This window comes from Rhinopithecus bieti, unplaced genomic scaffold (assembly GCF_001698545.2).
Source record: "Rhinopithecus bieti isolate Rb0 unplaced genomic scaffold, ASM169854v2 scaffold_36166, whole genome shotgun sequence".
Taxonomy (NCBI): Eukaryota; Metazoa; Chordata; class Mammalia; order Primates; family Cercopithecidae; genus Rhinopithecus; species Rhinopithecus bieti.
The window spans coordinates 211,515-239,217 of record NW_016815144.1 but is presented as its reverse complement, the minus strand read 5'-3'; the positions used below and the strand labels follow the sequence as shown (position 1 = coordinate 239,217).

The 27,703-nt window shown below is 43.3% G+C and overlaps 1 protein-coding gene across 5 annotated transcripts in view; it reads left to right on the top strand.

Annotated features, from left to right (window-relative positions):
* The window catches only part of PDSS1 (decaprenyl diphosphate synthase subunit 1), a 47,818-nt gene extending 22,042 nt beyond the window's left edge, over nucleotides 1–25,776 (top strand). The window contains exons 6-12 of one of the 5 annotated variants that reach the window (XM_017852999.1): nucleotides 2,571–2,712; nucleotides 6,071–6,182; nucleotides 6,279–6,388; nucleotides 17,151–17,231; nucleotides 17,377–17,490; nucleotides 24,392–24,472; nucleotides 25,023–25,776. In XM_017852999.1, the coding sequence (XP_017708488.1) occupies nucleotides 2,571–2,712; nucleotides 6,071–6,182; nucleotides 6,279–6,388; nucleotides 17,151–17,231; nucleotides 17,377–17,490; nucleotides 24,392–24,472; nucleotides 25,023–25,127 (745 nt within the window). In that variant the 3' untranslated portion in view covers nucleotides 25,128–25,776. Of the gene's footprint in view, nucleotides 1–2,570; nucleotides 2,713–6,070; nucleotides 6,183–6,278; nucleotides 6,393–9,591; nucleotides 9,706–14,392; nucleotides 14,539–17,150; nucleotides 17,232–17,376; nucleotides 17,491–24,391; nucleotides 24,473–25,022 lie in introns of those variants that run through there. The other 4 variants (XR_001881646.1, XR_001881648.1, XR_001881647.1 and 1 more) reach the window with 4 other exon arrangements.
* The last annotated feature ends 1,927 nt before the right edge of the window (nucleotides 25,777–27,703 follow it).

Genomic DNA, 27,703 nt, shown 5'->3' with positions numbered 1-27,703 from the left:
TTTTTTTGAGACGGAGTCTCTGTCACCCAGGCTGGAGTGCAGTGCAGTGGCGTAATCTCAGCTCACTTCAACCTCCGCCTCCCAGCTCAAGTGATTCTCCTGCATCAGCCTCTCAAGTAGCTGGGATTACAGATGCACACCACTAATGCCCAGCTAATCTTTGTATTTTAAGTAGAGACGGAGTTTCGCCATGTTGTCTAGGCTGGTCTCGAACTCCTGACCTCAAGGGATCTGCCCGCCTCAGCCTTCCAGAGTGCTGGGATTACAGGCAGGAGCCTGTAACTGTGCCTAGACTACGGAAAGTGGTTTTTATATGCTAATTTGTCCCTACCCTCCACTGCTTTTGTTTTAATACTTCCCCCTTGGAAGAATCTGTTGTGATCTAGACATATTAAGAAGTTGTAACTGAAATATTAATAAAGAATGAGGCCAGGCGAGGTGGCTCACACCTGTAATCCCAGCACTTCGGGAAGCCGAGATGGATGGATCACCTGACTTCAGGAATTCAAGACCAGCCTCGTCAACATGGTGAATCCCTGTCTCTACGAAAAATATAAACATTAGCTGGGTGTGGTGGTATGCGCCTGTAATGCAAGCTACTCGGGAGGCTAAGGCAGGAGAATGGTTTGAACCCGGGAGGCAGAGGTTGTAGTAAGCCGAGATCATACCATTGCACTCCAGCCTGGACAATAAGAGCGAAGCTCTATCTCAAAAAAAAAAAAAAAAAAAAGAAAAGAATGAGTAGCACTGTAGACACGATTTCCAGGCTGAGAGCAGTTGGAAGGGTCTAGGGTTTAGTTCCAGGGCTGCTGATAAGAGGAGCCAGCATGACATCATATTGTAAAATTATATGTAAAGCAAGATCGAAAGCTTTTCTCATGCTGATTTAGTGTCAATCGTTAAATTCCAGCACTTTTATGTAATTATACTTCATTTTTCATTGCTTTCTGCCGGGTCTGAGGAATTGGAATGAGCATTACCTTGTGCAGATGTTCAGATTCGATTTTTAAATAAAAAGTCATATTTCAGAATCCCTCCCCCTTCTTTCCCCTGTAAGATGTAACCTGATGATATTTGAAAATAAGCATTTGGAGTAAGTGCAACATTTGGTTAGTGCGTGTTTAAATCAGGCATATGTTTTAGGTTCCAAATGGTTATTTCCCCAGTTTGATTTTCTTGAAATTTAGTTTTTAAAAATTCCCACAGATGGCCGGGCGCGGTGGCTCACACCTGTAATCCCAGCACTTTGGGAGGCCGAAGCGGGCGGATCACAAGGTCAGGAGATCAAGACCATCCTGGCTAACACAGTGAAACCCTGCCCCTATTAAAAATACAAAAAATTAGCCAGGCGTGGTGGCGGGCGCCTGTAGTCCCAGCTACTCGGGAGGCTGAGGCAGGAGAATGGCGTGAACCTGGGAGGCGGAGCTTGCAGTGAGCCAAGATCACGCCACTGCACTCCACAGCCTGGGCGCCTGGGTGACAGAGCAAGACTCTGTCTCAAAAAATAAATAAATACATAAATAAATAATAAAAATAAAAATTTCCATAGATGATGGTGGTAATAATGATTGAAGTAAAATGGGGGACATTCCCTCTGAACTGTAAAATTCATATCTGCATACTATCTTCTTGAGCCTACTTATCCTATAGTTTGCGTTAAATTTGGGAAATAAAAGTTTAAATTTCTAATGAGAAGGTTAAATGTGAGTTGGAAGAAAGTTTTACAAACATCTTCTGTTGATTACTGAGATTGTCATACTAAATGTTTAATTGAAGACATTACTATGCGGGCCGCGGTAATCCGTGGCCTGTAATTACTAGGCCTGTAATCTGCACTTTGGGAGGCCAAGGCGGGCGGATCACTCGAGGTCAGGAGTGCGAGACCAGCCTGGCCAACGTGGTGAAACGTGGTGAAACCCCAATTTTATACTAAAAATATAAAATTTAGCTGTGTGGGGTGGTGTGTACCTATAGTCCCAGCTACTCGTGGAGGCTGAGGTGGGAGAATCACTTGAACCTGGGAGGCGAAGGTTGTGGTGAGCCAGGATGGCACCACTGCGCTCCAGCCTCAGCAACAGAGCGAGACCCTGTCTCAAAAAAAAAAAAAAAAAAAAAAAAAAAAAAAAAAGTTTAAAAGCTTGAACATTGAGACAGTTGAGTCTTTAAAATACTTTTTAAAATTTTAAAATGCTTCTCGCCTCTCTTCCCTATCCACCCCAAAATTTAATTGTAAACTTACAAACTTAAACATCTGACCAAGAACACTGTCATACAGATGATTCTTCAGCCCAATAAGATCAGCCAGACTTCTGATCATTTACTGCATTTTTGGTTAGCTGTACAATTTCTACTTCTTTAATGCGGAATTCATAAAATGTAGTTGTGGCAGGGTTTCTCATACGTTTGTATATGTATAGAAATGGCTCTATCATGAAGCCAGAGTTTTTATACTGTTTCTCTTAGAGAAATAACATTCTTTATCCTAGATCCGATGTCCAGTTTTCACAAGCTGATTGCTGAGAAGGTTCTAGGCGGCGTCTGTTAAAAAAGCATTGCTTTCTGTTAATTAGACATGTGCAAGCCAGCCAGCGCACCATAGCCTTAATTGCAGAAATGATCCACACTGCTAGTCTGGTTCACGATGACGTTATTGATGATGCAAGTTCTCGAAGAGGAAAACACACAGTTAATAAGATCTGGGGTGAAAAGAAGGTATGTTTTTTTTTGTTTTTTTTTTAAATCTCTCTTACTGAATCACACGCTTTTTGGACCGCGTTTGTTTCTCAGATTTGTCTCATTAAAAATACGTTTGCTCAAATGTAATGTGGTCTTCTGAATTTCAAAAAAGTATTCATGTCTTGTCTATATACAGATATTTGATAAATAAATAATAAAAAATACCGTGGAAAAATAAACTTAGTATTTCTAATAGAATTCCTTTGGTTATGAGGAAAGGGATTTTTGTGGGTATCCAAAAGGTGTATTTCATGAGGAATCAAACATTTTACTTTTGGGCTTAGATTACCCAGATTCAGTTTAATTTTTTAAACATTTGTTTGAGTGCTGCATATAAATGTCAAAGCAAACAAAACTAAAAAAAAAGGAAAAAGAAACCTCAGAGAGATACTGTTCTACCATGAAAATCCTGTCTTTTGAAATAGAAGTTCTGTCATTGGATTTAGTTCGTATATGTATATATTAAAGCATATTTCTATATTATTAGCATTGGGAATATGGGAAACAGGGACTTTGGTTTAAGGATGCGTAGATTCTGGGTTAAAGGATGAGAATAAAGTTGAACAGATGAGAATGAAAATGCACAGGCATCCATCACCATCACCACACACGTGCCTCCACTGAAGAGCAAACAGAAAGTTTGTGCAGTCCAGGCACAATGGCTCACGCCTGTAATCCCAGCACTTTGGGAGGCTGAGGCGGGCAGATCACCTGAGGTCAGGAGTTTGAGACCAGCCTGGCCAACAGGGCGAAACCCCGTCACTACTGAAAAAACAAAAAAATTTAGCCAGCATGCGCCTGTAATCCCAGCTACTCAGGAGGCTTAGGCGGGAGAATCACTTGAACCTGGGAGAAAGAGGTTGCAGTGAGCCAAGATTGCACCACTGCACTCCAGCCTGGGCAACAGAATGAGACTGCATTTCAAAAAAAAAAGTTTGTGCAAACAGAACTACCCCACCTTCACCTCCTTTTCTCTCACAGATTTATGGTATTCCTGGTTCATTCCTATTCTCCGTGTTAAAAGAAGATATACACACACACACACACACACACACACACATATGTTTATTATTATCTTCACATGCTGGTGTTATTTGAACATAAATGACTTTGTTTTGAAATCGAGTCCTGCAATTTCATTTATATGCCTTTTATTTCAAATTTTAGATGGAAAGGTTTTACGTCCTGTTGACTAAATTCTATACATCAGAATGTTGGCTTTTTTAGCAGATGGCGTTTTGATTTGGAGAGGACGTGGGTAACTCTATAACCCGTCCCTGCAATCAGCTGTGTCTGTTTTCAGGCAGGGCCAGTCCTAAAGCCTTATTTGGAACCTTGGGTTGGGGAAGAGGATCAAGAGAACAAATGATGGTCTCCACCTTGGCTAGCCTCTGTGTGTCTGCCTCTGCCATTAGGGGCCTCTTTCTGAGGGCAGGCCAAGGATACATAGGCTGCTCTCACCTGCCTCTTTCAGTTCTGACGGCCATCTGCTTAGCACAGGGCTACTTGCCAGTTCCTCCCTGTTTCTGCCTCTGACCCACAAATGCTGTGTTACTGGTACAAAAACCCACACACACTGTGCCCTCTCGGTGAGCCCTTGTTAGGCCTGGCCTGGGCTTCCTATCTCTTCTTTCCTTTAACTCCCACCCCTGGCTGTCCACAGTCCTGTGGCTTCCATGTCATATGCTGGACCTTTTGGTCTCTAGGATCCCCTCAGCCAGGAGAAGAAAGAAGTAAAAGCCAATGGATCCTGAGCCCTGAGGTGCTAATGATGTAGGGGCTGGGTGGGAGAATATGAATGGGTACCTATATATCATAATTTGTAAAATGACTTTATAAGCATATACTTACATCAGGATATCTTACATAATATGTATATTATATAAAGTGGTGATTAATTGGTAAACACACTGGACATCACTATTTTAGATACCAAAGAACTAAGACGATAAGTACCTAAAATAGTTGTGTTGAAAATTCTATGAACTCTAGCCTTTATGACTAATTACTACAGAATATAACACTTACGGCCGGGCATGGTGGCTCACGCCTGGAATCCTAGCACTTTGGGAGGCCAAGGCAGTTGGATCGCTTGAGGCCAGGAGTTCGAGACCAGCCTGGCCAACATGGTAAAACCCCATCTCTAGTCGAAATACAAAAATTACCTGGGCGTGGTGGTGTACGCCTATAGTCCCAGCTAATCATGAGGCTGAGGTGGAAGGATCGCCTGAACCCAGGAGGCAGAGTCTGCAGTGAGCTGAGATCGTGCCACTGTACTTCAGCCTGGGCAACAGAGCAAGACTCTTTCTCAAAAAAAAAAAAAAGAATATAACATATATATTTTTGAATATGCAAATTAATATACATAGAGCGTATTTGATTATAGCATATAATTCAACTATTTATGCAGTAATTTATAACTAGTCACTAATACAGTGTAGACATCCATCACAGTCTAAAGAAGATTGGAAAGATGTTGATTGCTTAGTGTTCAATGGAAAAAAATTTTTTTTTTTGTCTGGGAATGAGGGGCAGTGTCACATAGTACAAAAAGCATTTCACTTGGAGCCAAAATTCTTTGGTTTGATTTTCATTGAAAATAACATGTTTCTTTCGTGCCATGCTCTGGGGTGTGCTCAGTACTAGCTGAGGTGATTCCTAATCCGAGCTCCCCCTCCACCCCACCCTCCCCGTTGATCTGGGAGCATAGAGACTAGAGCATCACTGACTGGTATGCAAGATGTGATGGTCACAGCATGCACGGGTGTTGTACTCACACAAAAGGGAGGCATCTGACCAGACTTAGGGATCGGGGGGGACTTCTTAGAGGTGGCATCTGAACTAATTATGCAAATAAGTCCACTCAGTGAAGAAGGGGGCAGAACTTTTTGAGCAGAAGGAACAGTAAGTGGAAAGGCATAAGGGAAGAGTGAACATCCAGTGTAGTGAAACTGAAGGCAGCTGCATTTTGGTGGGGCTGGTGGGTGAAACTGCTCTCCCTCTCCAGGCATTGATTTCTTCAACTGTCAACTGGGGAGGTGGACATGGTCATCTCTGAGAGCCAGTCCAATTCAAGTACTGTCCCAAATCTGTAACCGATTGTTACGAACTGGGAAGAGTGACATGGTCATCTCTGAGAGCCAATCCAGTTCAAACACTGTCCAAATCTGTAGCTGATTGTTACGGACTCCTGTTGAGGAAGAGGAAGGTAAAAACACCTGCATCCAAGATGAGCCCCCACTTCCACAAAGCTTCCTTCCAGTCAGGTTCATCATTGGCTCTACTGCTCTGATAAATTTTCTGAACGTTTTGTTTTCCCCCTGTCTTTTTCTAGGCTGTTCTTGCTGGAGATTTAATTCTTTCTGCAGCATCTATAGCTCTGGCACGAATTGGAAATACAACTGTTATATCTATTTTAACCCAAGTTATTGAAGATTTGGTGCGTGGTACGTTGATTCTGATTTTTCTTCTTTGTTATTCAGTCCTGGTGTGTAGCTAGGCAATAAAACCACCTCTCAAATGACTCTTTTCCTTCTTTACAGGTGAATTTCTTCAGCTTGGGTCAAAAGAAAATGAGAATGAAAGATTTGCACACTACCTTGAGAAGACCTTCAAGAAGACTGCCAGCCTGATAGCTAACAGTTGTAAAGCAGTATGTACGTTCTGTCTTTCTTCAAGTTAAAGCCTCATAGCTCTGTTTTGGGAGCTAATTCCCCTAGAAAATATTTCAGTGAAGAATCTTAAAATAGTATCCAAAAATCCCAAGAGGTTAAGGAGGAAAAGAATGACATCCCCAAACAGTAGAGGACTTCTGCTGTGTTTTCATTTTTGCTATCTTCTTTTGATATGCAGGTGTTAACTTTTCATCTTTTCTTCCCAAGAACTGAATCAAAATAAGCTTTCCTGCACCTTCTCCAATCTGATTGCCAAACTGTGTATCATTTTGAACAATTTACCGTAATTTCTCTAATGATTGATGTCACACACACACTTTCTGACACTTTACCTTTTAAAAATGAAGTGCTGTGTTCTTTAATATAATATTTACCCAGGAAAATATATCTATTAGATTGTACTAGCATTGTATATACTTTTTTTTTTTTTTTTTGGAGACAGAGTCTTGCCATGTGGCCCAGGCTATAAAGCAGTGGTGTGATCTTGGCTCACTGCAACCTCCACCTCTCAGGTTCAGGCAATTGTCCTGCCTCAGCTTCCCTAGTAGCTGGGACCACAGGTGTGCACCATCACGCCTGGCTAATTTTTGTATTTTTTGTAGGGTTGGGATTTTGCCATGTTGGCCGGGCTGGTCTCAAACTCCTGGCCTCTAGTGATCCGCCTACCTTGGCCCCGCAGAGTGCTGGGATTATAGGCATGAGCCATCGCGCCTGGCCAATCCTTCTAATATTTTACATGAAATATAAACAAGTCGTATTTCTTCAGAGTACAAAGTGAGTATAAGCCATAACTGTTTCTCCCCTTGCTTTCTCCCTGGCCTTCCCTCCACTGTGTATATACTTGTATACATTTTTTTTTTTTTAATGAGTAATGCCTTTAATCTGTAGACAAATATGTGGTATTCATTGTTAGTCCAAGAATGAGAAACAGTCTCTCCATAGAATTGTTTCTCTGCCCATCTCTAAGCCTGACAGATACACAGAGACAAAACCTGGACAAATGACCTTCCCATGTGATTACAGCCACAAAATAAGGAAGACCTGTAAGGGTCGCATGTCAATTGCTGCCACGATAGACTCCTAAGATAATTAACAGGTAAAGAGAGCTTTTGCTCAGACCTCTCAGGTGAAAAAGTCTCTTGCTGTTAGTGTCTCTGTTTTGAAAAGTGTCAAGAAATGTATAATTGCAAGCCAGAAACGAATGAGGACAATCTTTTCTTCCTAAAAAGACTTAATGGAAACTTTAAGGAATGTGAATTGTGTAGAACATGCCAGCCACAGTCTCGACCACTTTTGTCTTTTATTAAAAGGGCTATTATGTTTTATTTCCAAGAAATTATGTGGGTCTTTTTTTTTTTTTAAGTGAGATGGAAGAAAGTACAGACACAAGATGCTAAATAAGAGAATAGCCTATTTTAAATGGGTGTTCTAACACTTTTACAGTAATCCTTTATATATTATCGTGCCCTTGATGGCCCAAATCTCCCTGAAGGTCAGGATCCCTCCTCTTAACACATTAGGATGCCTTAATATTACTTATTAATATTTATCCTTAAGAGGATGTGTTAAGTGAGGCCCATTGGTAATTTCACAAGTTTGAGACTACAAACTTAGAAGCATTAGCATGGCCAGGCGAGGTGGCTCACACCTGTAATCCCAGCATTTAGGGAGACTGAGGTGGAAAGTTTGCTTGAGACCAGAAGTTCAAGACCAACCTAGGCAATATAACAAGATCCCCTCTCTACTTAAAAATAATATTTAAAAAATAAAGTCTTAGAAGCATTAGTAGTAGTGAGACTGTTGGAACTGGAAACACCAAGACTTACTGTCTGCACCACGCGGACATCCCACAGGCACAGGGGGCGGCACCAAATCGGAGCTAGCACAGAAATTCACTCAGTGATGGAATCTTACAGATGATCCAAAGAAATGGACCTGAGTCGTGATAGAGAGGTTTCCTCGTGCTCACCGTTCTCTGCTTAAGAAGCCAAAGATAATGCACAGGAATTCTTTTATAAAGATATGCAATTCATTCTTCAAAGATTAGCAACTGAACAGTGAACATGTTAACGTGGCTGGACCCTTATTAAAAATGAAATGTTTCATACTGCCCACTAGGGGGCATGCTGGCATCATCCCAGCACTACCTCCTTTTCATGTGATTTATTCCTAAACTCCAGAGCTCTTAGAATAATAAAGCAAAATCATAGTGTGAGCTATTTGAATAAAAGTTTCTATATTTAAGTGCCTATGGGTGGAAATATTCCAGAGGTGTTATGGATTCAAAATGGCTATTTTTATGTACTCTTGGTATTTAAAATGCAAAGCCATGCGAGCGCCAAAGAAATGCATACAAAGCAAATTAGACACACCAAAAAGAGGGGAGGAGGAGAACTGAAAGAGCAGAATTATTACAGAAGAAGAACTAACAGGATTGCAAAATGTATTGAGAGTTGGAGGGAAACTTACAAGCTGCATTCTACTAAGGATGCGATTTTTTTGTCTCCCCTCCTTTTTTTAGTGAAAATAATATTAGCATCTAAGAGAGGGCTGTCTATGGGGATTGTTTTGTGATTGACTGATACTAAAATAGAATCCATTTTAGGCCAGGCACGGTGGCTCACACCTGTAAGCCCAACACTTAAGGAGGCCATGGCGAGTGGATCACTTTAGTCCAGGATTTCAAGACTAGCCCGGCCAACATGGCAAAACCCCATCTCTACTAAAAATACAAAAATTAGCTGGGCGTGGTGGTGCACACCTGTAATCCCAGCTACTTGGGAAGCTGAGGCAGGAAAATCGCTTGAACCCGAGAGGTGGAGGTTGCAGTGAGCCAAAATCACTCCACTGCATTCCAGCCTGGGCAACAGAGCGAGACTCTCTCTCAAAAAAACAAAAACAAACAAACAACAAAACAGAATTCATGTTATTATCAAAAGATGACTTATTTATTTACATACATACTCATGCAAAATACATTTTGTAGTTTAGTAATGAAGACTGTGGCTTGTTCCCCAGAAAATCTGGTGGGAATGAGACCTGAGAGGTCAGGGGGTCTGTCCAGTTGTTGTGCAGCCAGACAGCAGCTGAGCCGGGACTTGAACCCAGAGCTGAGTATGGTAATCCTGCCTTTTCTGTCTCTCTCTCTTTTTTTTTTCTCCTGAATTTCTGTTCTCTCCAGGGCTGCTTGTGGCCTGGAATTAATGGGCTGTCTTCCTATTACTTGATTTTCAAAGCCTTCGGTACCACTACGGAATTGCATATTGTGGGTAACGTTAGCAGAACACCCTTTTTTATTTAATTCATTTTTTTGAGACAGAGTCTTGCTCTGTTGACCAGGCTGGAGTGCAGTGGCACAGTCTCACCTCACTGCAACCTCCACCTCCCAGGTTCAAGTGATTCTCCCACCTCAGCCTCCCGGGTAACTGGGATTACAGGCGCTCACCACCACATGCCACACCTGGCCTCTTTTTTTACAATATTCGTATCTATCTCTAGGCCTCATTCAGATCTTGCCACTTGTGAACTGTTATAACAAAAGGGAAAACGTACTTTTCTGTTCCAGCATCCAGTCCAGGATCTCACGTTGCATTTAGTGGTCATGACTCTGTAGTCTCTTGTCATCTACAACAGTATTTCTTTGCCTCTCATTTACCTTGGTATTTGGAAGAGTGCAGGCCAGTTATGTTGTTGAGCCTCTCAGTGGGGCTTCTCTGATATTTCTCAAGATTCGATCCAGGTTATGAATGTTTGTCAAGAATACCACAAGAGCGGTGCCGTCCTCAGCTCCTCACACCAGGAGGCACGTGCTGTCTCTCTGTCCTGCTACCGGTGATGTGTGCCTGGATCACTTGATTAGGATACTGTGGGGCCGGGTGCCGTGGCTCATGCCTGTAATCCCAGCAATTTGGGAGGCTGAGGTGGGCAGATCACGTGAGGTTAAGAATTCAAGACCAGCCTGGCCAACATGGTGAAACCCTGTCTCTACTAAAAATATAAAAAATTAGCTGGGCATGGTGGCGGGCACCTGTAATCCCAGCACTTTGGGAGGCCGAGGCAAATGGATTACCTGAGGTCAAGAGTTCGAGACAAGCCTGGCCAACATGGTGAAACCCCTTCTCTACTAAAAATACAAAAATTAGCCGGGCATGGTGGCACATGCCTGTAGTCCCAGCTACTCAGGAGGGTGATGCAGGAGAATTGCTTGAACCCGGGAGGCGGAGGTTGCAGTGAGCTGAGATTGCACCATTGCACTCCGGCCTGGTCAACAAGAGTGAAACTCCATCTCAAAAAAAGAAAAAAAAAAGATACCATCTGCCAGGTTTCTTCAATCTAAAATTACTATTTTAACCTATTTTGGGTGAAGTATTTTCAGATTATGTAAAGATTATTCTGATGGTTGTCAAATGGCTGTTTTTCTATTTTCATCATTTCTTCTATATCACTCTTTACAAGACAGTTGGTATTTTATTTTTTTTAAATTATTATTATTATTTCATTCTCAAAAGAGGTGGAGAGTTGGTATTCCATTGTAAGGAAGCTCTAAATTTATGGGCTCTCTTGGATTCTGATTTTATTCTGTATTTTTTTTTTTTTTTTTTTGAGATAGGGTGTCACTCTGTTGCCCATGCTGGAGTGCAGTGGCACAATCTCGGTTCACTGCAACCTTCACCTCCTGGGCTCAGATGATCCTCCACCTCAGCCTCCCGAGTAGCTGGGATTACATGCGCCCGCCACCATACCCAGCTGACTTTTTGTATTTTTAGTAGAGACGGGGTTTTGCCATGTTACCCAGGCTGATCTCAAACTCCTGGCCTCAAGTGATCACCACCTTGGCCTCCCAAAGCGCTGGGATTACAGGCATGAGTCACTACGCCCAGCCATCTTATTTTATTCTGTAGATTATAACACTGTCATTATTTATTTCAATAATTATCCAACGTATGGCCCATGGGGGAGGCCCTTTAATCTGGTTCTGTGTCCTCCTCTCGTTTTTTCAGCACCCCATTTCTGGCAGGAGATATTCAGCCCTGTTATTCACTGTTCTCCAAGGAACCCACATTCCTTTTGGTGGAAAATGGTGTTAAGAAACCAGAATTTGAGTACTGGGTGTCATCGTTTCTAGACCCACCCAATGGACAGAGCTAGGAAATACATGTATGTATTATATGTAATGTAGGTAGATACAGGTATATCTTTCTGTACCCATCTGTACTTATTCAAAACCATGAGGTATCAAACAGTTCTAAATCCATCTAACACCACAGGATTTGTGGTTTATTCCAGGATTCCATCTTTCCATATTTGTAACTCACTTCCCAAACAGTGAGAGACCTGGCTCCTATTCTCCACGGTGTATTTATTTGCACAATCCAAGAATATACCATAGGAGTTTCCAAATTCATGACTCATCTCTCTGTGAAAAGCGAACCCAGTAGCTAGACTTCAGTATTTGTTTATCATTCCTTTTGTCTTGGGCCTGAGGATAATAGAATCAAAGTACTGTTCAAAGTTACCTTTCTGTATGGATCAGTGTGGTTATGTTATTATTTGGAATATATTAACCCATTTATGCTGGTGTTCCATTATTGGAACGCTAAGCTTGTGGAGTTATTTCTATCCTACTGCTCAATGTCATTACCAAAGTCTAATTTTTCACACAAAAAAATTTGCAACCTCCAGCATAAATGGGTTAATAGTTGGGTTCATTTTTATTCCATTTTAGGGATTCCCTTTCATTCTTGCTGATTTCGTGTTTTGGTTTTGAGTGTTTTGTTATTGTTGCTGTTGTTTTGAATGTTTGAAACAATGTGGCTGGGCACAGTGGCTCATGCCTGTAATCCTAGCACTTTGGGAGGCCAAGGCAGACGGATTGCTTGAGCCCAGGAGTTTGAGACCAGCCTGGGCAACATGGTGAAACCTCTCTCTACAGGAATACAAAAATTAGCTGGGCGTGGGTAGTGCACACCTGTAGTCCCAGCTACCTGGGAGGCTGAGGTGGGAGGATCACCTGAGCCCTGGGAGGTTGAGGCTGCAGTGAGCCATGATCACACCACTGCACTCTAGCCTGGCAACAGAGTGAGACCCTGTCTAAAAAAAAAAAAAAAAAGAAAATTAGCTCCAAAAGTCAGAACTGTGCCATACAGTAACTCTCCCTTTTGCCCTGTTCTCTTCCCCTGCCCGCTTGTAGGTAAGCAGTCTTGTTCGTTTTTGGTTCCTCCTTCCTGGGTTTCATTTTGCACAAACAAGCAGACACAAGTATGCTCAATCTTCCCTTCTTTCTTACAGCAAGAGGTAGTACCCTAGACTACTCTGCTTTACTTTGCATTTCTTAACAGTTTATTAGGAAAATGATTCCACATTGGTTTGTAGGATCTTCCTCATTTTTAAAACCACTGTATCAGGGCTGGGCATGATGACTCACGCTTGTAATCCCAGCACTTTGGGAGGCTGAGGTGGCCAAATCATGAGGTCAGGAGTTCAAGAGCAGCCTGGCCAACATGGTGAAACCCCTTCTCTACTAAGAATACAAAAATTAGCTGGGCGTGGTGGCACGCACCTGTAATCCCAGCACTTCGGGAGGCCAAAGCAGGCAGATCACTTGAGGCCAGAGTTCAAGACCAGCCCGGCCAACATGGTGAAACCCCGTCTCTACTAAAAGTACAAAAATTGGCCAGGTGTGGTGGTATATGCCTGTAATCCCAACTACTTGGGAGGCTGAGGCACAAGAATAGCTTGAACCCGGGAGGTGGAGGTTGCAGTGAGCCGAGATCACATCACTGTACTCCAGCGTGGGCGACAGAGTGAGACTCACATCTCAAAAAAATTAATAATAATAAATAATTAATTTAAAAAAATTTTTAAAGCCTCTTTATCAGATCCCATTGTGTGAACATAGCATGGTTTGTTCAACCAATCTTCTATGCATGGGCATTTAGGTTTCCAGTTTTGCAATTACAAACACAACTGCAAGGGCTGGCCTTGCATAAACCTATTTTTGTGTTGTGAGAGGAGTGCCTGCAGGGTGAATTTAGGGGTAATTGCACATACGGTTTTGTTAGGCACCACCACATTTCCCTCTGTTGGGTCTGTACCAGATGTGTTTCCACCAGCAGCTTTTCAGAACCTCTTTTCCCACAGCCTTACTAACTGAATGTGCCATTACACTTTTGAGTTTTTGCTAGTCCAGTAGAGGAGAATGTATTGCAGTGGAGTTTTAATTTACATCTCTCCTTTCTGAGTGAGTGAAACATTTTTCAGATGCTTAAGGGCCATTTATTTATTTATATATTTATCGGAGTCTCACTCTGTCACCCAGGCTGGAGTGCAGTGGCATGATCTCGGCTCACTGCAACCTCCACCTCCCAGGTTCAAGCAATTCTCCTGCCTCAGCCTCCCAAGTAGCTGGGATTACAGGCGTGAGCCACTGTACCCAGCCCTTCCCAGTCTCGTTGAGACGAGGCTTGTAAGGATGTGATGCAAGGTGTGAACGTTCCCCAGAAAGAAGTGCATATGCACAACACAGCCTGGCTGCAGCATCTGCTTCAAACAAAACAGTCAGTCGAGCTCCACTTTCTTTGACTTAATCATTCTTCATGCTCCACCCATTTCCGGAAAGATGTGAGGCATCTCTCTGATGCTGAGCGCAAGGCTGTGCACCTCTTTGCCTTCTTGTATGTTGTGCCATGTTGTGTCTAATTTGTGGCAGTTGTTTTCTGTTTTCCTGCCACAGATCCAGACAGTCCTGACCTGGGATAGGGAAGCAGGACTCTGGCATGGTCTTTATGCTACCCCAGGGAAATCGGGGATAGTTGAAATCTGAGCAGTAATGTCCCTTCGCCATGTGTCAGGCAGAAGCTGCCCACTAAATAACCTCTATGTCAGCATGTGTGGGCATAGAGGGGACAGTGCAGACAGACTGCAGCTTTGTGCTTACTTGGACACATTCCTTGACCTCTTGGAGGTTCCATTTTATTGCCCAGCATAGAAGCAGCACAGCAAAGTGATGAAGAAAACTACCTAGAGCCAGACCGTCTGGGATGAAATTCAGGTTCCAGCGTGTCAGAGCCATGTAATGCCTGGGACCGTCTGTGCCTCAGTTTCTCGAACCTCATAAGTGACTTAAAAGGTGAGAATTCTCAGAACAGTGCCTGGCACATAGTGGATGCTCAGGAATTGTTAGCTTTTATCATCACCAACCACATAATCCATATTTGTGGGATATTGTGAGGTTTAGCTCAAATCATACAAAGTACTCATCATATGTGCTCCACACATTTTACTCCATTAAAATGTTCACGAACAGATGTTTAGGCTGGGCGTGGTGGCTCACGCCTGTAATCCCAGCACTTTGGGAGGCTGAGTCAGGCAGATCACCTGAGGTCAGGAGTTTGAGACCAGCCTGGCCAACTTAGTGAAACCCCGTCTCTACTAAAAATACAAAAATTATCTGGGCGTGGTGGCGCACGGAGGCTGAGGCAGGAGAATCGCTTGAACCTGGGAGGTGGAGATTACAGTGAGCCCAGATCGTGCCACTGCAGTCCAGCCTGAGTGACAGAGACTCCGTCTCCAAAAAAAAGAAATAGATTTTTAGAAAATCTTTCACTTTCCAGGAAGAAAGATTATATTCTCTATGGCTTTGTGTCGAGGAAACAGCATTAATCTCACTACAGGAGACTGCTTCACTCTCAGTGATTTCTATCTAGGAATATCTTGGTTCCCAGTATCATTCTGGCCTGAGTTTAGCACATCCCAGGCTGCCCAGATCTTGCCATGCCCTCCTTTGAGCCAAGCTGATCTTAGCTTCTCTCAGAAGTTTCTGAATTGTCCCCCATGTGGTCTCCCAGACTCTTTAGTTGAAAAAAGGAGCCCTCCCTGACTGCCCAGAGGTCAGTGCCTGCTCACGGGAAGGGGTTTGCTGTTGAAAGCAGTTATGAGCTTACTCTTCACTCAAGTCCGTGGCCACCTGACCCTTTATGGTGCATGCAATTTTACCATGTACTTATGGCCAAGCCCTACATAGTCAACAGACCTCATTAAGTTGTCAAAAAGCGTTCTCAGGCTGAGGACATTATGCGACCTGGCTTTAGTTGGCCGAGGTGCATGGACACTGCTGAGGCTCCTATTTCTGGTTCCAGTGGATGAGGAGGAGGACAATTATTCGTAATAATGGCAAACAGCAGGGTGCGGTGGCTCACACCTGGTGGTAATCCCAACGCTTTGGGAGGTGGAGGTGGGAGGATCAAGAGCCCAGGAGTTTGAGGCCAGCCTAGACAACATGGTGAGACTCCATCTCTACGAAAAAATTAAAAATTAGCTGGGTGTGGTTGCACATGCCTGTAGTCCCAGCTACTCAGGAGACTGAGGCAGAAGGAACCCTTGAGCCTGGGAGTTCAAGGTTACAGTGAGCTGTGATTGCACCACTGCACCCCAGCTTGGGCAACAGAGTGACATCCTATTTCTAAAAAGAGATAATAATAGCAAACACATTGAGTTCTAACCAGGCGCCAGGCACTATACTGAGGGTTTAAATGCAGCATCATGTCTGTTTCTCACAGCAACGCTACAAGGTAGGTGCTTGTGATTTCCACATTGTACAGATGAGGAAGCTGAAGCCGAGAGAGGTTCAGTAACATGCCAACGTCACGTGGTACTTGTAAAGGGCACAAATGCAGCCCCACAGTCTCACAGCAGAGCCTGCAGCGCTGCACCACACTGATGCCTGAGCAAAGTTCACCCCCTGACCGGAGAGCCACAGAGGCAGGACCCAAGGTCAGGGGACAGGGTTTCCTAGCATCTGCGAGCCTTTCAGAAAGGCAACTAACTGTGCAGCGCTCCAGCTGGCTTTCTCATGGAAATTCAGCAGAGACATCTCTCTGGTAGAACACAGACCGTCTCTCCCCTCCCCCTTGTTGGTTTTACCCAGGCTTTGTTTTCTGAAAATGTGGCTGGGCCTGCTTAACATGCTTAGCAGGGCACTGAGAAATGCACTTCAGTGGCCGGTGCCAGCTAGCTTTTGGAGTTTTAAAAGACTTTCAGAAGTCTTATTTCTCCCCACTGAGAGGAGGGAAAAGGGTTTTTATACAGTAACTCCTTTTGAGAGAAATGTGGAAACAGTGGGACCAGTGAAGTTCCTTCTGATAATAAAAAAGCGATATCTGTGTCTGAAGCAGGAGGCTTGAGACGATTTTTATGGACAAAGCAAGAAATAACTGCATTCAGAAACAGGTGAAATTCCCAAAGATGATGAAAAGGACTACAGATGGGGAAATTGTGTGTGATTACATTAGTATCTCTTCCTGAAATGAGGGACACATTGATGGAGATTATTAAAGCCAACAGTAATTGGGCTAGCTTGCCGCGTGCTAGAAGTCAGTATTTCACAGATGAGGGTCTGTTTCTTGTGCATGTCAGGAAGGTTTACTTAGCATGTTGCCAGCAGAATTAGTCAAGCTGTAGCTCCGTTTTTCCTAAGCAGTGGGAAAGGCTGCTTATCCTGTCTGAAAGCAGGGGCTGGAGAAGGGGAATTTTCTTAGAATTTAACAACACAATCTGAGGCTGAAACTCTGTGATTGGAAATGCGGTTTTGTACATGCTTGGTGTCCCTGTGATGTCAGCATCTCCTGACTGTGTATAATTTAGCCCCGCTACCTCCTATTTTAAGGAATTCCTTCAGTCAGGGCTCAGCTGCTTTGCTGCTGCCTGGAAGCAGCTTATCTCAGAATGCTCTTTCTGTTTCAGGTCTCTGTTCTAGGATGTCCCGACCCAGTGGTGCATGAGATCGCCTACCAGTACGGAAAAAATGTAGGAATAGCTTTTCAGGTTGGTATGCTTTTTATTTGTAAGAATGGTGGCATAGTGATACAGTCAGCATTCTCCCCTAGTGTGGAATTGTCAAAATAGTAGGAACGATGGCAGCGATGTTGGCATGGCGGTGCTCCTTACATCCCATTTTTCCTTTTGCCAGCTAATAGATGATGTGTTGGACTTCACCTCATGTTCTGACCAGATGGGCAAACCAACATCAGCTGATCTGAAGCTCGGGTTAGCCACTGGTCCTGTCCTGTTTGCCTGTCAGCAGGTAAGTGTTACGAACTCCCTTTGACACACCACTGATAGCCCCACAGAACTGATGTCCCGCGACACACCTGATGGGAAGGTTGCATAACGGAATAGATGGGAAGGCATTCAGGTAAGAGATCACAGGTCTGCATCTGATCCTGGCTCTGAGTGAGATGTTAGGGCTGGTCATTTCACCTTGCTAAGCCTGTTTCCTTATCTGTAAAATTGAGAAGATCAGCTTTCTCCCAGGGGGGTTGTGAGGATTAGCTAAGATCCTATTTAAGATCTTTGTGTCTTGTGGTGTGCCAGAGGCATTTGAGGTAGCATCGTGATTATTTCCATATATTTTGACCACTGGCAAAGTGAACAGTTTCCAAGTCTTGATTATAGGACTGGACTCTGGTGGTCCTCAGAGCCCCTTAAAAGGCACAGGAAGCATCAGGGGCCTCCAAGCATAAGAAATTCTCCAGTTTTAGAAGTTTAATGAGACTCTGCTGCTCTGAGAGAGGCCTTAGAACTTCGGCCATTGCCTCAAAATGTCAAGAAGTCAGTGGAGTGCAGTAGACCCACATAGTTCCTTCTTTCTCCGGACCGAGGGACTGAGAAGTGAGGGAGTCAGTACAGCTGCCCTCGTGTCCCCATTAATGTGAATGAAAGGCTTAGGAGGCTTCAAAGATGTTCCCTCGACTGACAAAGCAGACATCCTCACAGCCTCCTCTAGACCCTGGCCACATGGCTTGTGGCTGTGCTGAATGTTACTTGAAATAAGTGAGTCATTAGTTGGCGCTGGAACAGCTTGTTAATAGATTTTCATCTTAGTAGTATTTAATTTGCTATGTAGCAAAGCAATAAGATGTTCATCACCATGCCATGAAATTCAACATTAGCTCTTTGGTCTAATATCATAGTAACTTTTGGTCTTTCAGAGATTTCTCCTCATTCTGTCTTCACATTTACAAAGGTCAATCATGTCCTCCATAGAATTCAGTGATTCCACTATGATACAGAAACCATGGCCCTTGCTTTTGGTGGGTTTCTGATTGGAGAGAGGAAAGGTTTCTTTCACCCACTATCTAGCACAGCCATTGGCAGCATGATTCTTCCCAGGGGAGGCTGATGTTCTGGGTGGCTGGGCCAGGCTACTTTGGCAACTTGCTAGGGCTATGAATGGAGATGTCAGGGCACTTTGTAGGAACACCTGCCCTCATTATTACAAGGCTTCCATCCTCTCAGACTTCGGAGGCTGAGGTAAGAAGTGAAAGATATACCATGAATAGGTCCTCTCTCCCAACGAGACTTACTTGCCAGCTTAAAATCCAGGAGCATAATACATGTGCCCAGTTTTGACAAAAATTTCTAAAAACCCCCTTTTGTACATTGAGGCATGAGTGAGGAACGTTTGAGCCGTGTAGATGTTATGCCAGGGATTCGAAAAATGAGGCACTGGCTACCACCTGTACAACTGCGAACATTACTTCTCAGATACTTGTTAGTAAACATGAGTGAAGGACAGTGAGATGGACTGAGTGTGCTGAAATCCACCTAGCTTGGTAAAGATTCCTTTACCTAGGCTCTAAGATTATCAGGATAAAAGGAAAAAGCCTCTCCCTGGAGAAGTCTCTGAAAACGTTTTGGTTGCTGTATCTGTAAAAATCTTCAAATTGTTAAATACTTGTTATGAACCCCAGAATACTAAGTTATCGGTTGAGTCCTTTTTAAACCTTAAGTTTCACTCTGAATATATTTAGAAAGAAACTAACTTACTTTCCCCTCCACACACAAAGGAGTAATGGCTACCTCTGCCTTCATATATAGTGGGGGACAGGGGAAATGGACCTCTTCTACATAGTATCTGTCAGTAATCTATAAGAGATTGAAAAATCCTGGTTAAGGCTGGGCACGGTGGCTCATGCCTGTAATTCCAGCACTTTGGGAGGCCAAGGCAGGTGGATCACGAGGTCAGGAGTTCAACACCAGCCTGACCAATATAGTGAAACCCCATCTCTACTAAAAATACAAAAGTTAGCGGGGAGTGGTGGTGCATGCCTGTAATCCCAGCTACTCGGCAGGCCGAGGAAGGAGAATCATTTGAACCTGGGAGGCAGAGGTTGCAGTGAGCCGAGATCGCACCACTGCACTCCAGCCTGGGCGACAGAGTGAGACTCCATCTCAAAAAAAAAAAAAAAAAAAAAGAGGAAGAAAGAAAAATGCTGGTTAAAAAACACAAGCAAAAGGAAGAAGAAAGATTACTATACCCTGAGCCATGGTTTTATGTGTGCTTTACTGGGAAATCCCAGTCATGAGGCACCTACTCACACTCACCAGACAGCAGTGTTCTCATCTGCCCATAAGGCAGTGAGTTTAAAAGGCACATTGCAGCCTCAGAAAAGGGAACACAGAATGGAGTCCAAGCAGGAAGTGACTCTGGACAGGACTCATTTCAAAAGTAGACTGATGTTTGTCTTGTGGCACATGGGCCAGAAGTTAGCCAAATATGTATTTATAAGTTGCCTTCTAATAAAACAGCAAGGTTAGGCTCTTTTGTGGAATACACTGTCAAACAAGAGATTCTTAGCAAGAAATGTGTCAAAAGATTTTTGGGACTAAAATTCATTCTGGGTAAAACAAGTTCCAAAATAACATAAGAATGTGCAGTGTCTCTACTTAAGGAAAATGTGTTTTTAGTTTACAAAGGATTCTTTCATACATTATCTCTAATCTCACAACTCCTCTTTGTGGTAGATATTATGGTGTCTGTTCTACAAGTAAGAAACTGATGCTCAAACCTCGCCAAAATTAAACATCTGGTAAATGGCACAGCAGGGAACTGCACAAGTCTAAGACCAGTATTCATTTTATTACATCATACACAGTGTTATTGCCACTGGTAATGCTGAGAAGTTAGTAGCTATGATACCAAACAGGCCTTCCCACAGAACAGGTAACTAAGCCACCCAGGCACTGATGATACTCAAAGAATCATCTCTGTGTGATGTCTTTGTTATTGTGAACAACATACCTACTTAGTGGGGTAGTTCTAAGACGTCTGTAATCCTTTCCCTTTGGTAGGTGAGTTTTGTTTGCTGATGAGATGCTCTTTGAGCTTTTCCATTTGTGAACACTGGGTCAGGGCAAGCATTCTTGGGAAACCACCTTTTCCTTTTTAACTTGGTGTAGTGGGTTGTCTTGGAGTTTGCTCCACCCAGCACTTGACAGAAACCCCCTCTCTTTGGAATTCCTTTATTTTAACATCTCTCTTAAGGGGTTTCCTGGTAACAGTTGGTTCAGAGGATTTAAGAAGAGTTTTGGGGATTTCTGGAGAAGTCCCACGGATGACAACATCCTCCCATGTATGTATGTGTACATATTCTCTTTAAGAACAAAAACCTCAAGTTAATTGGATTTTGAAAGCTTCAGGAACAAAATGGAAGTGCTTTACTTTATCTGGTGAAACTTCATTACTTTTCAAATATCTTTTTTAACAAAAACAAATCTTTCCTTTCTTCTGCTTCTCTTCCTTATTAGCTAAGTCACTAAACCCAAATGTCAGCTGTAGCCACGTTTCCAAATGCCATCACCAGCCCCTGCACCAGCTGCACAGGCCTTATGCTATCGTGGTGACTAGTTAGTGCCTTAGAGTGACCCACGTTTTGCTTGGGTAAACTCATCTACTGATCACCCTGGCGGTTTAGTGTACGGATGGGTTTCACAGTGCTACAACCTGATTTACCCACAGGTGGTTTTCCTGCTCTTAAAAACACCACCTGAGCAAACAGAAGTTTTATTTGTCAGTAAGTCTGCAGGCAACTGTTCTTCCTGCTGTGTTTCTCTTTTCTTTTCCACATACACATGAAGGGGACTCGGAGTGCCCGGGGAAGAGTTTGATGTTTTGCATATTATAATTGCACACATGACATGTTTGGAAGGAAGGATGTAGTCACTCAATGCAAATATTTTTTTCAAATTTTGCTTTCTCAGTGCTTTTCATAGTAAAAGCATCAGTGAAAACACCCAGTCAGCACATCTTACTACACTTGCTGGTACTGTAGAAAAAGCTTGTACATCATAAACACGGTCATGTCACCAGATGCCTACAAGAGGATCATATTAGTGTTAACGATAAAACCTTCTAGATATCCAGTATTGGTATGTGGTATTAAAAAACGAAAACGGGCTGTGTGTAGTGGCTCACACCCATAATCCCAGCACTCTGGGAGGCCCAGGCATGAGGATCACGTGAAGCCAGGAGTTTGACACCAGCCCAGGCAACAAGGCAAGACCCCATCTCTATAAAAAATTTAAAAATTGGCCGGGCACAGTGGCTCACGCCTGTAATCCCAGTACTTTGGGAGGCCGAGGTGGGCAGATCACAAGGTCAGGAGATCGAGACCATCCTGGCTAATATGGTGAAACCCCGTCTCTATTAAAAATACAAAAAATTAGCCGGGTGTGGTGGCATGCGCCCCGTAGTCCCAGCTACTTGGGAGGCTGAGGCAGAAGAATCGTTTGAACCCCGGAGGCGGAGGTTGCAGTGAGCCAAGATCGTGCCATTGCACTCCAGCCTGGGAGACAGAGTGAGACTCCATCTCAAAAAAAAAAAAAAAAATTAAAAAAAATTAGCCAGGTGCATGCCTGAAGTCCCAGCTACTTGGGAGGCTGAGACAGGAGGATCACTTGAACCTATAGGAGTTTGAGGCTGCAGTGGGCTATGATTGCACCACTGCATTCCAGCCTGGGCAACAGAACAAGTCTCAAAACAAAACTAAAACCTACTTGATTTGGCTTTTTTTTACCACAGAAGTTGATTTGGGCTTTCCTGATTTCTTTCTAGTAGCTTGTTTTCTTCTTAAAACACCAGTAACTAAAGGAAATTACTGGTTTTCATAAGAACTAACCAGTTGCTGGCTCTATAAATTCTGTAAACACATTAGCAGTCTCTACATGTTTAGAGCTTTGTTCTGACACATATTTTGGTCTGAAAGAAACATTCTTTCTTCGTCTGTGATCACTCGGCTGAGGCTTTTCTATGTATGCCCTATTTTTTCTTCTAGGATTACTAATGCCATGGTCATGGTTACAGGACAACAACTTATTTCATCTTCAGGTTCACTGCCAGGGAAAAACTGGCAACTGCTATAAGCACTGACGTGGCCAAAACCAAACACATCTTACCTCTTCCGTGGAGCCACAGACTGTTAGAGCTCAAGGGCTTCCGGTCATGAAGAGGCGAAGCCTAAGACCCCAGGGACTAAGGAAATCACTCAGCTGTGGCAGTTGGTAGCCAAACCAAGACTAGAGCTCGGATCTAGGAAGTGAAGTGATTTGGTGTCCTGGCTTTTGTATTCTGTTAATGGTGACAGTTATAGATAGTTTCTAAGTATTGTAGAATATCGATTTTACCTTCAATTGAATTTTTACTTTTTTTTCCCTCTTCTTGCTATCAGGTTAATTCAGGTCCTTTTTATGAACTACTCTAGTAACCTGTTTGTTCTGTCTACCTCTGACTCTTTTAGTTCCATGGTTCTCAACCTTGGCTGCACATTAAAAATACCAGAGTAGATGGGAGGGGGTTGAAAATCCTGGTGCCCAGACTAAACACCAAGCCAATATAATCAAAATCTCTGGGAACAGGATCTAGGCAACTGTATTTAAACCTCCGCAGGCAAGGAGCAGTGGTTCACACCTGTAATCCCAGCACTTTGGGAGGCTGAGGTGGACAGATCACCTGAGGTCAGGAGTTCGAGACCAGCCTGGCCAATATGGCAAAACCCTGTCTCTACTAAAAATACAAAATTAGCCGGGTGTGGTGGTGCACACCTGTAGTCCCCGCTACTCGGGAGGCTGAGGCAGAGAATTGCTTGAACCAGGGAGGCGGAGGTTGCAGTGAGCCGAGATCGTGCCATTGCACTCCAGCCTGGGTGACACAGCGAAACTCCATCTCAGAAGGAAAAAAAAACACAAAAACCTCCCCAGCTGATCCCAGTAATGCAGTCAGTGTCATGCACCACTGCTCAGATCCACTCTACACACTGCTTAAGGCAGAGCTCTGCACGTAATGCTCTCTGCTCAGAAACCTCAATAGCTTTCAGTTGGTAATCAATTTAGTACTTAGAGTAGAATGCCTAATTCCCATCCTCATCCTAGGCCAGTGACTCGCAAAATGTTGGCAGAGACCAGAGATACTGGTGTCACCTAGGAATCCGTTAGAAATGGATGCCAAGGCTCCACCCCTACTCAATCAGAAACTAGGGGAGAGGCCCCACAAGCAGTACAGGCGATCCTGATACGATTTCAAGTTTACCAACCATGTTGTTTTTTATTTTTTTATTTGAGATGGAGTTTCACTCTTGTTGCCCAAGCTGGAGTACAGTGGTGCAATCTCGGCTCACTGTAACCTCCGCCTCCAGCGTTCAAGCAATTCTCTTGCCTCAGCCTCCTGAGTAGCTGGGATTACAGGCGTGCACCACCACGCCTGGCTAATTTTTTTATATTTTTAGTAGAAACAGAGTTTCACCATGTTAGCCAGGCTGGTCTCAAACTCCTGACTGCAGGTGATCCGCCCACCTCGGCCTCCCAAGTGCTGAGATTACAGGCGTGAGCCACCACGCCCAGCCAGAACCATGTTGTTGTTGAGATGTACTTTATTCCTCCTGCCTCTCTTACTCAATGTTGGACTAGGATAAAACATCAGAATAAACAAGGACTAATGTCTCTCCTCCTGTCACCACCACAGTGCCTAGGCATAGACAGTGGATGTCTCTTAGCTCAGCTTTTGTTGCCACAGTTTATTGCTCCCCCACATCATCTAGACATTTAATTACATTTTTGTTGTTTCTTGTTATTTCCTATTGTTACAAACTAGTGTTAGAACACTTGTTTCCCCCAAGAGAAATAAACAGATTTTCTCTCTTTTTTCTTAGTTCCCAGAAATGAATGCTATGATCATGCGAAGGTTCAGTTTGCCGGGAGATGTAGACAGAGCTCGACAGTATGTGTTACAGGTAAGACTATTTTTAAAAGAAAGGCAGCAGCAGGAACAACGTGGCAAAGTCCTTTAATCCAAAAATGGAACAGTAAACATTAAATTACAGATACAAGACTGTTTGGTCAACTCTTGATGTGACAAAAACTGAGAAGGGAAAACTCATTTTTCGGATTTTTTGTTTTCATTTCTCTTCTAGACTACTTAGGAAATTATTTTGTTTTAACTGGTCTTAGGTAAGGCACAGATATTAATATCTTGTAAAAGGTACCTAAGTGATTCTGGTGAACTGTTAGTGTTGAAGCCCAGTGGTGTGGAACCAGCCTTCCCTGTGTCCATCAACAGAATCACTAGGCCCCCAGTCACCCAGCCTCGGCTCCGGCCTCATCCATGTCCTCATCCATGACCCCATGCGGGTTGCAGCTGCACTGCTGCAATGGGTTACTCATAATTGGGCTTTCCTAGTCTGTCCTACCTGTTATAAAAGTGTGACTGAAGAAATTATCACTGAAAACAATTAAACCAACATAGGCAAACTATACATTTATACAAACGTTTTTCTTTTAAAGGGAGAACCATTTAACCCTGTTCAGGGGCTAGTGGCTTGTTTTAAATATATTGCCACATATCTTCAGAAGCTTTCTGTGGAAGCCAGATCTCTTTGCATGACTTGAGTTTTGGTGACTGACTCTTGAGAATGAGCCATTTCCAAGTTCACCGTCATTTGCAGCCAACAGATCTCCTGGATGAGTCGGAGTGAGCAAAAACATTGTTACAAAGCAAGTGTGGCGTGAGATCCGTTCTTAGTGTAGTACCTGAAAGACTTCCAAGTAATTACTGTTCTGATTCTTAAAACATTTAAAAGCAACCCCAACCCCTAAAAGGTTATTTTCTCTTTTAACTGACTATGCTGTTAAGCCTCATCATTCACTATGGGTTACTGCCTTTTTTGGAGAATGGTTTAAAAGTACTATTAAAAACTATGGGAGGGAGCTGGAGCTGATAAAAGTCAATATCCCTGGGAGAGGTTCTGGCTTCCGAAATAATGGTGGTATTGAAAGCTGGAGTGGGAGGTGGAACTGAAAAGAGGGAAATTAATAGTAGCACCTATGGAAAACAGCAAAGTCGCAGCAATCCTAGCCAGAAACACATTTAGAGAAAACAAAAATCCACAGGAATATTCTCTGAACAAATTCTCCAAAATTCTAGCTCCCTTTTCACTCACATAGCTTCTGGTCCTATTCCCTCATTAAATGTGAATAGACAACTCAGGGTTACAAATGAGTTGACTAAAGTTTGCTGAACAAAAGAGTGGGACCAAAATAACGGGGGGCGGGGGGTACTCAGGAAAAACATAAATAGGAGGATCCAAAAATATACCACATTCACAAAACAAGACAGGATCAGACTTTTTAAATGAGTAAGAGCAAGTTCTAAGAAACTGGAAATGACTGAAGAGCAAACTCCAAAGAAGGGCTGCAATGTGAAATTGAGGAAATCCTCCCGACTGTAAAACAGAAAGGGGGAAATAGTGAAAAAGAAGAACAGCTACAAGGACTGGTGCCATCATGTAACAAGTATTTCAGGAAGAAAATAAAAAAGTGGCCACTTACGCAGGAAAAAGGTGTCAAAACTGGCTCAATGAATAGCAAAAATACTGGATGCTAGAAGGCAGTGGAGGAAGGTCTTGCAAATAATGATTACACATTTTAAACCTAGGATCCATTAAATCTGAAGGCAAAAGAAAGTCACCACACATCAGGACTAAAACACTGACTTCCCATAAACACTTTTTCATTTTATTTTTCCGAGACGGAGTCTCGCTCTGTCGCCAGGCTGGAGTGCAGTGGTGCATCTCGGCTCACTGCAACCTCCGCCTCCCGGGTTCAAGTGATTCTTCTGCCTCAGCCTCCCGAGTAGCTGAGAATACAGGCGCCCGCCACCATGCCTGACTGATTTTTGTATTTTTAGTAGAGACGGGGGTTTCACCATGTTGGCCATTGTGGTCTCGATCTCGTGACTGTGATCCGCCCAGCTCGGCCTCCCAAAGTGCTGGGATCACAGGCGTGAGCACCACACCTGGCCTGTGTGAACACTTTCTGGGTAGGTTATTTGCAGATGTACTTCAGCAAAATGTGTGGAAAACACTGAGAGAAGGCAGGCTTCTGTACAAAAAGGAACAGCAAACTAAAATGTGTCATGTTTTGAGCAACTGGTATAGAAAATCAGATTTCTTTCAACCACAGTGTTAGGAATATTCTATTTCTAAATGTCAGAGGGGTCTGGGCGCACTGGCTTACGCCTGTAATCCCAGCACTTTGGGAGGCTGAGGTGGGTGGATCACTTGAAGTCAGGAGTTTGAGACCAGCCTGGCCAACATGGTGAAACCACGTCTCTACTACAAATACAAACATTAGCCAGGTGTGGTGGCACACACCTGTAATCCTAGCTACTCAGGAGGCTGAGGCACGAGAATCCCTTGAGCCTGGGAGGCAGAGGTTGCAGTGAGCCAAGATCACGCCACTGCACTCCAGCCTGGGCAACACAGTAAGATTCTGTCTCAAAATAATAAATAAATAAATAAATAAATAAATAAATAAATAAATAATGTCAGAGGGATCATGAGCCATGGAGAAGGAAATAGAATTATAGTATATGACTTGATTCTGCAGTAAATATTTTTACATCATAGAAATGATACTTTATTAGTATTTGGCTTTTAGAAAGAACCAATATTTTAAAACATGGTTACAGAATAGAATGTAAATATCCATAGTCTAACAGTTTAACTATACTTAAAGGACAGGACAGGAGCTCATACAAGATAAAATCAGAAGTTGATGCTACCTAACAGAAGCAATCAACAAAACAACTAAAGATAGCAGTGTCATTATCAGGAGGCACAATATGGGAGGGCTAAATCCTCATCTTAATAAAAAGGTAACAGATAATAACTAAAATTGGCAATCAAGAAATAGAAACTAGGCTGGGCAAGGTGGCTCACACCTGTAATCCCAGCACTTTGGGAGGCCAAGGTGGGCGGATCACTTGAGGCCAGGAGTTTGAGACCAGCCTGGGCAACAAGAGCAAAACTCTGTCTCACAGAAAAAAAAAAATACAAAAAAAAAAAAATTAGCTGGGTGTGCAGCTCAGGCCTGTAATCCCAGCACTTTGGGAGGCCGACCTGGGTGATTCACCTGAGGTCAGAAGTGAGAATCCTGGATGGTCACAATGGAGAAACCCCGACTAT